Source organism: Lepus europaeus, chromosome 6 (genome assembly GCF_033115175.1).
Source record: "Lepus europaeus isolate LE1 chromosome 6, mLepTim1.pri, whole genome shotgun sequence".
Lineage (NCBI taxonomy): Eukaryota > Metazoa > Chordata > Mammalia > Lagomorpha > Leporidae > Lepus > Lepus europaeus.
This window is the reverse complement of record NC_084832.1, coordinates 122,675,384-122,690,423: the sequence shown is the minus strand read 5'-3', so window position 1 is coordinate 122,690,423 and position 15,040 is coordinate 122,675,384. Positions and strand designations below refer to the sequence as shown.

The 15,040-nt window shown below is 43.1% G+C and overlaps 1 protein-coding gene across 5 annotated transcripts in view; it reads left to right on the top strand.

Moving 5' to 3' along the window:
- Nucleotides 1-812: 812 nt before the first annotated feature.
- The window catches only part of AMN1 (antagonist of mitotic exit network 1 homolog), a 37,176-nt gene continuing 22,948 nt past the window's right edge, over nucleotides 813-15,040 (top strand). Inside the window, exons 1-2 of one of the 5 annotated variants that reach the window (XM_062195042.1) lie at nucleotides 813-913; nucleotides 4,602-4,832. In XM_062195042.1, coding sequence (XP_062051026.1) covers nucleotides 4,741-4,832 — 92 coding nt within the window. In that variant the 5' untranslated portion in view covers nucleotides 813-913; nucleotides 4,602-4,740. Of the gene's footprint in view, nucleotides 934-4,601; nucleotides 4,833-9,853; nucleotides 10,140-15,040 lie in introns of those variants that run through there. The other 4 variants (XM_062195041.1, XM_062195043.1, XM_062195044.1 and 1 more) reach the window with 4 other exon arrangements.

The following is a 15,040-nucleotide window of genomic DNA, read 5'->3' as shown; positions in this document are numbered from 1 at the left end:
CACCATGCTACATGCCCACCCCACGGCTGCTGTGGAGCTACACGTCGAATACCTGTGGCCCAGCCAGAATGATCCACAAAACCTAAAACACACACTCATCGGCCCCTTACAGCGCACAGCATGGGATGGTCCCGCTCCGCCCGCGGTGCCCAGGGCCTGACTGAGGGGGAACGAGCGAGCGGCATCCTGAGGAGACCAACCCCGGGCTCCGAGCAGTCCACCAGGAGAACCCTCAGCAAAGCAGCGTGCGAGGGCCGAGGAGACGGCCCCGGGCAGCGGCGGGCGCCCGCGGCAGCACGCACGACGACGCGCACGGGGCCTGTGTGCTGGCGCGGAGGGCCCGCATCCACACCGCGAGGGCACGCGGTGCCGACCTCACGGGGACGGAGAGCGAGGTGAACGGTCGGAACCAAGCCTCGGCGCGCGGCCCGCTCCGCTCAGCCACTCTGCGACCCTCGACAGCGCCCAGCCCAACGGCAGAGCCGCGCGGGGGTCCGCTGCGCGAGGCCCGGGTCTGGCCAGCGCCCGGCGCACGCTGCAGGGCGATCTCTCGGCCCGGCCCGCCTCGCAGGGCGGGAACAGCCGCGCCAGCGCCCGGGGCCGCGCGCTGAGCCTCCCGGAGGAACTACGACTCCCGGCATCCCTCGCCCCAGCTTAGGGCTTCTCTGCATTTTCTCACACCTCGCCCTCCCGCGCCCGCCCTCGCTGGCTCCGCCCCGAGCAGGGCGCTCCGCTCTCTCCCCGGAGTCCCGGGCGTGGCCACGCCGCGGTTGCCGGACGACTCCGTGACGTCACGCGGGCCTGCGCGTCGCGCAGGAGGCGGTAGTTGGAGGACGGTTCCTGGCTGGGTCCGGGACGCCCCGGGAACGCGGAAGAGGCTTTGAGGGCGGCCGCGATGCCCGGCCTGCAGCGGGTCAGTCAGCTCCTGGAACTGTGAGTCCGGCCCGTCCCGCCAGGCACCTCCCCGTCCCTGCGCGGCCCCCCTCTCCCCCCCTTTCCCACCCCGGCCTCCGAGGAAGCCCCGCTGCGCTTCCGCTCCTGGGTCCCCGACTCGTCGCTCCCGGTCCTGGGACACTGTCCTGACGGGCTGCAGGGCGGCTGGCTCCGGTCGCCCGGCCCCGGGCTCCCCGACGAGGGTCCCGCGCCCGCAGGCAGCCTCACAGCTCCGCGCCCGCTGCTTCTTGGCCTCTCGCAGCCTTGACAGAACAAAAAGCGCCCGTGGGGCTGCCAGCCCCTGCCGCAGGGGCGAACACGGACGCTTGACCATGGTCGAGATTTCTGGGTTCCGCCCGGGCCCTGCCCTCATCCAGCCCCGTGACCCGGGAGGACTCAGCGCTTCTCGCTCTCCTGGGCCTTTCTCTGGGCCTTTCTCTTGGAGTGGCCTCGAAGGGATGCTTTGCATAGAATAAGCACCACTGGATGCTAGTTATTGTCATTACTTCACATCAAAAATTGTATTGCAGATTGCTCTCCGCGTGAGCTTTGAGCCCGTTCATAGTGAACAATCTCAGTCTATCGAAGTCTTTCTAAAAACAGTGGGCTACGGCCTGTTGGAGCTCCTGCTGTTTCTCCTAAACTCCTGGCCCTCACTTCAAGGACTTGTAAAAGAGAAACCAGTTCTCTCTTTGTAGGTTCAGACTTGTGCAGAGTCCTAAGAAGCAGATTTTGCCATTTTTGGTGTAAATTTTAACACCTGAGGCAAACTGGATTTTATTTTCATCAGTGAAGGCAGTTTAGAGTAGTGGTTAAGAGGGCAAGCTAGGAAGACAGACTACCTGGGTTCTTTCCATTCACCTAACGTTCACTTGCTTTACAATCCTGAGCAGATGATATAACCTGTCTCACTTTCGCTTTTCTCATTTGTAAATAGAGAACATGAAGACTAAAAGCCAGTACATGTAAAGCTCATAGTGCTTGGCACATAATTAATGTTCTTTTATTTGACTTATTATTATTTCCTGCCTACTGCAGCAAGCAAGCTAACAAGGGATGTGTTACCTATGTCCTAAGCTTTCTTTACAGCTCGCTTTAATTCCTGTCTCTTAGTTTGTCTTTCCTGAAGTCTTGCAGAAGGTTCCATGGAAATGACTCTTTAAATTCCTGTGCCAGAATCAAGTTTTTTGTCTCCGAATTTCTGCAATTCTTACTCCCAGTAGTTGCTCAGATCAGCTAAGCATATATTTGAACAGCACTTAGGGCTCGTGAAGCACCATGCTGAAGATCATGGGAAATAGCTAGCATAAAGGATGTGCAGACTTGCAGAGCTAGTATAAGATAGTATATAAATAACTATATTATAGGTAGAACAGTAGCAGAAAGGAGGATTTTAACAACATGTTTGAAATTTCTGATGAGGAAAAGAACACACATACAGTTTAGGAACAGGCTTTGTTTAAGGGATTATATTTGAATATCACCTGACAGTTGCAAATGTGGGGAAACACATCTCGGAGGGAATGAAGTAAGAGTCAAGTCCTGGGATTGGCATTGTGGCACAGCAGATTAAACCACCACTTGTGATGAGACATCCCATAGTAAAGCACTAGTTAGAGTCCCAACTGCACTGTTTCCAATCCAGCTCCCTGCTAATGCACCTGGAAAAGCAGCAAAAGATGTCCCAAGTACGTGGGCCCCTGCCACTGGCATGGGGTATCTAGATGGAGTTCCTAGTTCCTGCCTTTGGCCTGGCCCAACCCTGGCCCTTGCAGCCATTTGAGTAGTGAACCAACAGATGGAAGATCTCTTACTTTCTCTGTCACTTTGCCTTTCAAATAAATTTAAAAATATATATTTAAGAATGTAAAGTCTTAAACACACAGTGTGGTTAGAAATATGTAAGAAGACCAGAAAGTATTATTCCAGTTTGCCTGGAGGATTCAATATGAACAGCAGAGTAGTGAAACAAAGCCTGATAATTAAAAGTCCCAGAATGAAGTATTGAATTTTATAGCAGCTGGGAACTCAGAGTTTTGGAACTGTGCTGGGAGCAGAGAGAGTCTTGCATTATGTAGAAGTTGGCAATAGGAAGACTGTTGCACAATCCTGCAGAAAGATAAGTGGAGCCCCAACTGCTGTGAAGATGTTTTTTGCATGATTATTTCTGGTAGCAGGAACCTAGAGTCCATCCCTGGGAGAGGTATTTGGAGTCTTATGCAGCTGTTAGGAAAGTCAAGAGCGTATATGAACATATTCATGTGGCTGGACTGATGAAAAAGAAGAAATAGAATGACACCTGTCAAGAAAATTATGTAAAACTTGGCCATAAAGCAAAAAAGGTGACCACATGGCATACCTTGTCATGCTGGCATGGGGTCCTCCACATAAGGGGTCCATATTTGCCTTTAGAAACATCTTTTGGAGCCCTTTTAATACTAGGCACAGTTTGAGACTGGCAACTGGTCAGCCAGCCATTAGTGATTTGTAGCAAAGTGAGGAGCTTGAGCCAGAATAGCATTCAGCTCTGTCATTGAACACACTGTGTAGTCCAGCTGATAGGCCTCCCTTCTTGAAGAAAACTGCTTGATATAGATTCTGGCTCCTTATCTGATAGCACTGTGAAGAGCACTAAGACAGTCTTTCAGATCTGGATCTGGTGAACAGTTTTGAATAGAGGGACCAAGTAAAGAGGAGCGTCAGAAATCACTAGATTTCAACTTTGTTAACCAGGAGCATAGTGACCAGGTAGTTATAGAGGAACAAAATCTTAAGGGGGAAATGAATCAGAACATCCAGTTGAAATATCAAGTGGAAAGTAGAATGTAATTTTAAATATCAAAGACATCAGGAATTAAAGCTGATAGGTAGGGAGTAAAGTGCTCTTTGAAGAAGATAGTAGACCATGGTTGCATTTAAGGGAGAGAACAGTGAGAAGGAAGAAAGGCAAAGGACAAAGTGTTATGCATCACTTGGATTAGAAGCAAGCCATTTAGCCAAAAATTAATTCTTTGTTGGATCAATTTGCTGTATAACTGGCCAAATATCAACTGGTCATTTCTTTTAATTATAAAATCAAGAGCAATTCATGTAGAATGGGATGATTGCCTCTTTCCTTACCCCTTTCTTTATGAGTTTTGAAGACTTTCAGTATGTAGTTGACCACTTTCATTTTCTCTTGATAACTGAGTACCACCTGCATCAGCTTTTAGAACTGAAAATTGAGACTGCTTCTGCTGATGTAACTTTTTCCTCTGGGAAATTTCAGAAATCAGTCATTTCAATAAACACTTGGCTCAGGACATTTTCTTTATTAGGGCAAACGTTTGTCAGTACAGATTGCTTATCAAGGAATGTTTCAAGACCTCATGTTTGTCAGTCTTAACCTTACTTCACAAACCTTGCCCAATCCTGACTTATTCCCCATCTTGGTGGGGATAAGACCTACTTAAACTTCTAGAGCTTACATCCGAAAATATGCATGTGCTTGCCTAACTCTCCCCTTTTGAGACACTACCAAAACTGTCAAGTTGGTCTTCCTTCCTGAAGTAAATTTAATAAACTGTTTTGTTTGACCAGTGGGTTTTTTGGATGGTCTGTATGGGCCATTCAGTAATCCTCACAGCAGCATTTTAAGAACTGTATAATTTGTTTCTGTTCTGATGCAGCTGGAAGGAACTGGAGTGAAAGAGAAGCCACTTACTATGGGAAACACATGGTACAACCTGCACAGTTGAACTCAGAGAAGAAGATACTAAAGGGCCAAGATGAAGAAGACTGAGGAAGAGAGAAAGAGAGAGGACAGGGATGTTGAGGGGGACTACATGTTCCTTATCACCTATTTCCAAGTGGCAGTGCTGGAACCTACTGTTGCATTCATGGACAAGGATGTCACACATGTATGTGACCGTGTAACACATTAACCGTGTAACACATCAATAGCAATAATACATTCAGTGGTGAAAACCACAGAAGTACATTGACCTGAAAGGCTCCACCAATAAGGTCACTTTAGCTTCTCTTCCCAACCTAGAACTTTACCCAAATCCCATTAATTGAATGTTGGTGTCTTTCTGCTGAGAGATTAGAGATTAGGAATTTAATATATGTACAGCTAACAGGAGACTACATGGTAATGTAGGGAATGCAGAGCAATATGAAAAGCTAGCTCCTGGGGAATGATGAGAGTGACAGCATACTTTTTTCTTCTTTGCTTCCCATTGTCATCTGAACACAGATACTGCTTCCTCCCCTGGGTACATCCCAGCAACTGTCTGGACTGAAAGTTCCTTTTGTTGCTATCCCAATGGACATCAATGCATTTTACCCCATAGGGTTTGGTAATCTTGACCATCCCAATCCCCATCACTCTGATCACCCTCACTGGTCAAGTCAGACTATGGAAGGAGGTACATACCCTATGAGACTTTACATTTACTCTTTTTTGAGGATCTGCCTACCTGTGGCTCAACCAAAAGAATTGATCTTTTTGGTGTTATCACATAGCAAGGTCCTCACTACTGAAACCATATATTTCCACATTATAGATCAATTGCCTCAGAAACCACAATCATTTTGGCTTCCAACTGAAGCCACTTGGCTTGCTGCTCAATTGTTACAATATCATGCCTTCCTCTTCCAACATGGAACCATTAACATGGTTTGTTTGACTCCTATTTCTATCACTTAGCTGCATCAATATGTGGAGACATTCATTCCTTCCCCCTTTACCTTGGTGAAAGTATTTGATAACAAATCTTAAGGAATCTTCTCATGTCCCCAAATGTGATCACAAAACTGACATCCTTCCCATTCCATAAAACTATGTTTCTCTCAGGATCCAATTTTTATTACCAAACTGTCAAATCTTGGATTTAAAAGCTTACCTTATTTATACACTAATACTTTTGTTTCATGGATGCTAGCAGAACATACAAGATTCCTAACTTAGAGATGAAAAACTTAGAGCACAGCAGGCAACTTAAGCTTTAGCATGTTTTCCCCAGTTCTCCTTTTACCGCATATCCCACAGGGATGACCCAGAGGACTCAGAGGAATGGCTCCTATGTTTTGGGTACATTTTAGGAATAGAAAACTAAGCTTGGGGAATGCACACACACACACACATAGACACACAGAGAGACATCTTCCATTTGCAGGTTCACTTCCCAGATACCCACAACATCTGGGCTGGGCCACAATGAAACCTGGATCCTGGAATTCCACCTGTGTTTCCCACAAAGGGGGCAAGGGCCCAAGCACTTGGGCTGTCATCCAGTGCCTCCCAGGTACATTAGGAGGAATCTAGATAAGAAATGGAGGAGAAGGGACTCAAACCAGGCACTGTAATACATATGGGCATCCCAAGTGGTAATTTAACCCTCTATGCCACAACATGTGCCCTTGAGAATGCACTGCTTTATAAGAAGTAAGCATGCTTACTCTTTTTATTCAAGGGTAGGAGGTACTCAGAATTGCTTGCTGCTTCTATAACCCATCTGAAGAATGGTCCAAGTAAAAGAGCATTGTTAGCATACCTAGAATGATACATAGACATACGAAAGACCTAACTGACCATGAGCCATGTAATGGGAAACTACCTCATCTCAGTTTTTAACATATCTTAACAATTTTATGGTTTCCTTTTGATACATGGATGTAACATACACATATACATACACTCTACCACTTCCAAAAAAAGTTTTGGAATCCACTAGAGTAGAAATACCTTAAAGTAAGAAACTTGAAATGATCAATTCATTTGAAAGAAACAGTGTGTACTTGAAAGGAAAGGAGTATTTCTTATTAATTGAATCCAGACATGTTAAATGGATGAAAATATTGATATTTAGCGGACTTAACAGGTGATAGTGTGAGAGTTCCATGTATCTGCCCACCTTTGAAATTACGTAACTTTTAGAAATTATAAAACAAAACTTTATAATTTTTTGAAGATTTATTTATTTGCTTGAAAGGTAGAGTTACAGAGAGGACAGAGAGATCTTCCATCCACTGGTTCACTCAGATGGCCACAATGGCTAGGGTTGTCCCAGGCTGAAGCCAGGAACCAAGAGATTATTCCAGGTCTCCCACATGGGTGCAGGGGCACAGAGACTTGGGCCATCTCTCACTGCTTTCCCAGGTGTCTTAGCAGGGAGCTGGATTGGAAGTGAAGCAGCCGGGACTCCAACCAGCACCCCTGTGGGATACAGCACTGCAGGATGTGGCTTAATCCACTGTGTCACAGAACTGGCCCCCAAAGCCAACTTTTGAAGTTACTGGACATTCTCCTAAGTGCATGCAGCATATGAAGAAACATCTATTGAAGAAAATATATTAAAACCTAACAAGAACGGTTAGAGTCTGTGGTGTTTTTTTTTTTTTAAAGACTTATTTATTGGAAAGGCAGAGTTACACACACACACACACACACAGAGAGAGAGAGAGAGAGAGAGAGGGATCTTCCATCCACTGATTCACTCCCCAGAGAGAGAGAGAGAAAGAGAGATCTTCCATCCACTGATTCACTCCCCAAATGGCCGCAACAGCCAGGCCTAGGCCAAGCCAAAGCCAGGAACCAGAAGTTTCTTCCAAGTCTCACACATGTGTGCAGGGGCCCAAGCACTTAGACCATCCTCTGCTGCATTCCAAGGCGCATTAGCATGGAGCTGGATCTGAAATGAGCAGCTGGGGCTTGAACCAGCACCCATATAGGATGCTGGCATTGCAGGTGGTGGCCTAACCTGTTAAGCCACAGTGCTGGCCCCAGAGTCTGTGGTATTTGATCGAAATCTGCTACATCCCTCCACCACCTGCTACCTACCTCAGCTTGATTAGAAGTTCCACTCCATGGAAGTTGGACAAGATGACAGGTCTACCTTTTCTGTAGTTTCTACCCAAGGGATTTGGAAACTTCATAGGAAGGGCAGACTGCCAGCATTTCTCATCACTCCTCCCACCAGACCCAGCTACTTGTGCAGAGGCTACATTGCAAGCAGACGTGGCCAACAGTTTTAAGGATTGTTGCTTCCACTGAGCCTCCATTTTTAAGGCTGAAAATATCTCAGCATGACTTGGTGAGAATACTGGGATCCCAGTCTCTGTTATTCCAGATCATTCATGCGACAGGGTTTCCATCACAGAATACACAAGCTAAGACTAGATCCCACCAGCAGCAAGGGTGTCACTTGAAGAAAAGCAAGTTTATGTCTCTGTCCCAGCTCTAAGACTGTAGCTCTAAAATTTTTCCCAGTGGAATGGCAGGTCACAAAACAAAGTTCTAAAGCTCTTCATTAAGAAATTGACTTTATTTGAGACAGAATATAGGGAAGCGCAAATTTAAGGGTTCTCAAAAATTGGGTATTTTGGTGGTAAGCAGTTTAAAAGAGACTGGTAACCTCGTGAGGCACAGCTAAGCCATAGTCCATCTAGTTGACAAAGAACCAAGAAAAGAGACCTATAAGAAGAACCCACCTACAGTCAAAACAAGCCTCAAACACTGGCCTCAAAAAATATCCCTTGCAGAGGAGCCCAAACTGAATTGGATATGATTGCGGAGCAATTTGTACCCCAGGTATCGTTGGAAATACTGTAGCAATAAATTTGCAATGAGTGGAGGCTGACACCTGGATCTAATAACCATGGCAGCTTAACAGAGTAATCAGAGGAGATAGTCTAATAGAGTCCTTCTAAGTCACTGTCATCCTAGAATGGTGGTTTCCAAGACTATGCACCTTGAGCAGTACAATTAGTTGTTTACAATGAGAAATAGATATCACTAAAATAATCCAGCCACATCACTTAAAAAAAAAAAAGAAATAAACAACACATTCCTTGGGAGTTAAGTACCCAGAGTTGCTACTCCATATTATCTAAACTGTCCAGTTTTCTATAAAAGATTTCAAGATAAACAGAAACAAATTGTGACTCAGTTGTGAAGAATGGGAAAGGATGAGGAGCAGGCAATAGAAACTACCTTTAAGAGGGCTCAGATGTTGGGCATAGCAAAGACAAAAGAAGCTATTATAATTGTGTTCAAAGAAGTAAAGGAAGCTATGCTTAAAGAAGTAAAAAGGAAAACAGTTGACAATTCCTCAAAGTTAAACCTAGAATTACCAAAATCCCACTCCTGTTTATCTTCCCAAGAAAACAAATGGGGTATTTAAAAAATACTTGTTCTTAAATGTTCACAGCAGTACTATGAATGTTAGCCAAAAGGTGGAAACAACCCAGCTCTTTATTAGTTGGTGAGTCAGTAAACAGAATGACATGTATAATGGAATATTAATCATTAGGAGAAATGAGCTACCAATAAATTATACAACAGATGAACCTGAAGAACATATGCTAAGTAGAAGAAGCTGGACACAAAAGACTGCATATTGTATGAATCCATTTATATGAAATATATCAAACAGATAAATCCATAGTGACAGAAAATTGATAGTTCTCACATCTGGCACTGATGAAAACATTTTGGCACTAAATAAAAGTGTTTGTTGCACATGATTGTGAAGGGACAAAATACCACTGAATTATGTACCTTAAAATAATGTATTGTGTGACTCTTCAGTTTTTAAAAATAAATGACACTGTCTCATCGAAGAGAGGACATTAATCAAGATAGAAATTAATATTTTAAAAGAACCAAATGGAAATTCAAAAGTATAATAACCAAAATAAAAACTTACTAGAGAAACTCAGACCTGGCAGAAGAAGAGATTAATAAGCTTGAAGGTAAATCAGTGAAGAGCGGTGTACAGTCCAAAAATGAGAGGAAAGAGGATGAAAAAGACTAAACAGAAAAGAGCAGAAGAAAATACTTGAATAAGCAATAGCTAAAATCTTTCCAAAGGTAACGAGAAACATTAAGCTACACATCCAAGAAATTCAATGAAATTCACATGGGACAAACACAAATTCACACATGGAAATTTAGTAAAAACTCTGAAGCTAAAGATAAAGAGAAAATCTTGAAAGAAGCTCAAGAAAAATGACCCATGTATTATAAGGCAACTCAGGCCTGATTTATTCCACTTCAGGTTGATTCAGCATATCAAAATCAATCAATGCAGTATACCTTGTAAATAGAAGGCAAAATCCACCTAATCATCTCAATGCAGAAAAAGCATTGAACAGAATCCAGCATCCTTTCATGATAAGAACATGCAGCAAGCTGTGAATTGAAGGGAATCAACTGATGACAGGTACTAATGTACCCACAACTAACTTCGTTCTTAATGGTGAAAGACTAAGATCAACGACAAGGATGCCCACTGTTGCCACTTCTGTTTAACACTGCACTTACTGGTGGTTCTAGTTAGGGTAATTCTACAAGAAAATGAAATAAAAGACATGCAGATTGGGAAGGGTGTTGGTAGATTTGATTTTTTTCTGTGTTTTTAAGCAATTATATTTCCTTTTTTTTTTAAAAAAAAAAGTTATTATTTATTTATTTGAAAGCCAGAGTGACAGAGAGATAGACAAATCTTCCATCTGTGCTGCTAATGCTCCAAATGCCTTCAACAGCTAGGGTTAGGCTAGGCTAAGAACTCTATCTAGGTGGCCTCCCAAGCACTTGGGTCATAATCTAATTCTTCTTAGGTGCATTGGCCGGAAGCTGGATCACAAGTGTGGAGTACCAGTGATCTGAGCTAGGCAATCTGATATCAGCATACCAAGTGGCAGTTTAGCCCATTGTGCAATAGCACTTACCCCTTTGATTTCTTCTGAGGCCTCTGTGATTGACTTGTAGATGACTGCCTTCTTGCTTTGCCCTTGCATGGTCTTTCCTGTGTTCACAGGCATCCTTGGTATTTCTGTGTGTATCCAAATTTCCTTTTCCAATAAAAACACCAGTCACATGGGCTAGGGCCCACCCGCTTAGCTTCATTTTAACAATCACCTCTTGAAAGGCTTTATCTCCAAAAACGGTCATCATCTGAAATACTGGGGCTTTGACCTTCAACATTATTTCCCTCAATGATTTGCTTGGCATCCTTGTTGAAAATCAACTGATTATAAATGTGAGAGTTTATTTCTGAATCCTTAACTCCTTCCATTGGTCTATGTCTTTTTTCTCAAGAACCATCCTGTCTTCGTAATAAGTTCTGAAATAGAGAAGTGTAAGTCCTCCAACTTTGCTTTTCTCTAAGATTGTGTTTGCTATTCTAGGTCTGCTTCATTTCCATGAGTTTTCAGATCAACTTTTCGATATCTGAATTTTGAGGTGACACAACTCAGCTTGTAACAGATGGCAATGACCTGTGACTTCAACTATAGATTTAACATAATCTTGTGAGAATCCCAGCCTCTGTTGGTGAAATTAATTAGAGTAACTGACAGAGTGGTGTACTTATGTAAATATTGAGTTCAGCCAAGAACAAGTTGAGGTGGATCGTTATGAGAGGCAGTCTGCCGTTGACTTGCATGTTCTTGTTGAGTATGTAAAAAATGCAAAATCCTGGCCACTCTGTATGTAGGCCAGTTTATGTTTGTACCAAGTAACCTTAAGAGATGAAGTGCTTTCTCCCTCTGAACAAAAGGTGGACTTGCAGCCGGCACCACAACTCAATAGGCTAATCCTCTGCCTACAGCGCCAGCACACCGGGTTCTAGTCCTGGTCGGGGCGCCGGATTCTGTCCCAGCTATGCCCCTTCCAGATAGCTCTCTGCTGTAACCCAGGAGTGCAGTGGAGGATGGCCCAAGTGCTTGGGCCCTGCACCCGCATGGGAGACCAGGAGAAGCACCTGGCTCCTGGATTCGGCTGTGGCAGCCATTGGAGGGTGAACCAACGGCAAAGAAAGACCTTTCTCTCTGTCTCTTTCACTGTCCACTCTGCCTGTCAGGGAAAAAAAAAAAAAAGTGGACTTGCTTCAGCTTTCAGCTTCCTACGAAAGCAGGAAATCCTTTAAATTCTGTGTTCTTCACCCACAGCATGGGCAAGTATCTTAGTAAATTCAGGCCACTATAACAAAATACCATAGACTAGGTGCTTATAAACAACAGAAAGTTACTTTTCGCAGTTCTGGAGGCTACAAATACACTATCTGCAGGGCAGCATGGCCTAGTTCTTCTGGGTTGCAGACTGTTGACTTCTCATTTGATCCTCATGTGGAGGAAGGAGCTAAAGAGCTCTTGGCAGTCTTTTCAATAAGTACACTAATCCTGTTCATAAGGACTCCACTGTCATGATCTATTTGCTTTCCAAAGTAAATAGATTTCAGCATAGGGATTTGAGACACAAACATTGCAGCTGTAACAGTAAGTGTTCATCTAGGCCCACCAACTCTACCTCCATGGAATTTGGAGGGGCATGGAAAACAATGTAAACACGAAGCTGAGGATACTGCTCTTATAAGTAAAAAAGTCACTTTTTCCTCTGAGCTGTGAATATCATGTGTTCAGTCAGCACTAATGAAATAGTAATAGGCTAATATATGCCTCTAAGTAGGGCCAAATTGCAGATCTTGACAAATAACAATTCCAGTTGGTTTTAAGTCAAAAAGTGAAAAATACAACAATAAACCTAGTGATTTTTTTTAGAAGAAACAGGAGAATATCTTCTTGGATTTAGGACACAGAAAGAATTCATAAAAAGACACACAAAAAAATCACTTGCCATGAAGGGAAACATTGATAAATTGAGCTACATCATAAGAAAGTGAAAGGCAATTCACAGAATGAGAAAATATATTTGCAATATGTGCATAACCAACATAAGGCTTATATTCAGAATATAATAGAAACTCCTCCATGTCAGTAAGAAAAATAATCCAAAAGAAAACAAGACAATAGACTTGAGTGGATACTCAACAAAGCTGGGTATCCAGCTGGACAATAAAGAAATGAAAATGTGTTCCAGTCAATTAATGATCAGAGGTTGCAATTTAAAGTCACAGTGGGGGCCAGTGCTGTGGCCTAGCGGGTAAATTGTTGCCTGCAGTGCCAAAATCCCATTTGGGTGCCGATTAGAGACCTGGCTGCTCCATTTCCGATTCAGCTCTTTGCTATGGCCTGGAAAAGCAGTAGAAGATGGCCCAAGTACTTGGGCCCCCTGCACCCACATGGGAGACCTGGAAGAAGCTCCTGGTTCCTGGTTTCAGATCAGCACAGCTCCAACCATTGCAGCCATTTGGGGAGTGAACCAGTGGATGGAAGACTTCTCTCTCTCTCTCTCTCTGTAACTCTGCCTTTCAAATAAATAAATAAATTTTTTAAAAAATAAAGTCACATTGTAGTTCTATTATACAATCATTAAAATGGCTAAAATTCAAAACACTGACAATGCCAAATGTTGGCAAGGGTATATGAACCACAGGAGCACTAATTCACTAATAGTAGGATTGTAAGTAAGTAAAGCCACTTTGGAAAATTGTTTGGCAGAGCTAAACATAGGCACTTAATTGAATTCCTATAGGCCAAGGATTCTACACCCAGATACTCAGTTGAAACACAGCTGTATGTGCACCAAAAATACATATTCAAGAGTATGTATGTTGATACTTAGAATAATAAAAGGATGCAAACAACCCAACTGCTACAAAAATCAAAATACCAAAAGGGGCAAAGAACATAATTTGACAATTTACATAAAAGCTTAAAGAAATATAAATTAAAGTAATGAAATACCACATTTCACCTGTCAGGCCTTCCAGTGTTTCAGAGTAGGTAAATCTTAAAAACAAATGCTGAGTGAAAAACTTAACAGATCTCTGAGATATGCCATATACATAAATAAAGAATGTATACACATAACAAACAGGTTAAAAGGAAACAAAAGTGAAAGTATATGCATTAAGCATTAGAATGGTTTCCTGGGGTGATGTGGCTGGGACTAGGAAATGGAGATAGAAGTAAGTGAGAAAATAAATAAAAAGCAATAATACCTATTGCTAGCAAAATGTGGAGGAGGAGGAATATAAAGCATTAAAGAGTCTCTGGAAACAGTCTGACCACACACATTAACAGTCTGGGAACAGTGGCAGTGTTCATCAAAAGTGGCCTGACAACATGAATCATGCACACTGTAAAATATATAGCCATTAAGAGACAATTAGACGTATGCTTTATGCTTTGAAGGAATTTCACAGATACTATTCAATAATGAAAGAAGATACATAAAAGTGAATCTACTGTAATGCCATTGTAGATAACAGTGGTCCCCTAAATGTGTATATACACACACATACACACACACATATTTCTGTATATTTACACAGAAAGTCAAGAAAGAATCTTTACTAGATTAAAGTAGAGAAATAAACTACTGGAGTGGGAAGGATAAGAGAGGGAAGGACAGAAACTACCAAAAGGAAAAGAAAAAGTAAAGATTTCACCCAAAAAATATGATCACAGATTTATGATCACATTCATTCATGAATGTAAAATTGTATATATGAGTATTTTATAACAGAAATTAAATAAGATTTGTGTTTGTTGAAAGGCTGAGTTTCTCCCATGATTGGAATCTGAACCCACAGATGAGATATGTTAATTGTTTGGGTCACAGGCAAGGCTAAAGGTCTCCTCTTCCCATCTTGCTTCTTACATGGGTCATCAGTTGGGTCTGGGAAACAAATCAGCACGAGATAGAGTAGCAAGCAATTAGCAGGTTTTATTAATTTTTGCACATACATGGGGAGCCCCACAAGAGAGTGAAGACCTGAAGAAATGTTCAAACTAGGACATTTTTGTCTCTTAGACTACACAGAGAGAGAAATTTGTGAAGAAATACAAGGGCACCTGGATGAGAGGTGGTCAGCTCCAAAGCTGTGTCTTGGAGGTGTGGTAGGGGTAAAAGCTGGCAGGAGATTCGGGTCGCTTCAGTGCTTTTGCATGCAGCACCAGTTCCCAGCCTCTGGTGATTCAGGATTTTTTCTTGCCCTGGGACAGGGAGGGCGTCCTCCTCAGTGGGATTGTTGTGACCTGCTCTCTCTGGGAGAGGACAGGTGAGACAGCCCACCCTACAACTATAGTTTTGCAGGTGCTTTCTGCGTGAAGTAACCAATATCCCAAGCCAGCGTTTGTTGTGGTGGATCATCCTTAGCTCCCTCAGGGTCTTGGTTGCTGCTTGCTCTGATAACTATCTCATGCATATACTGATCTT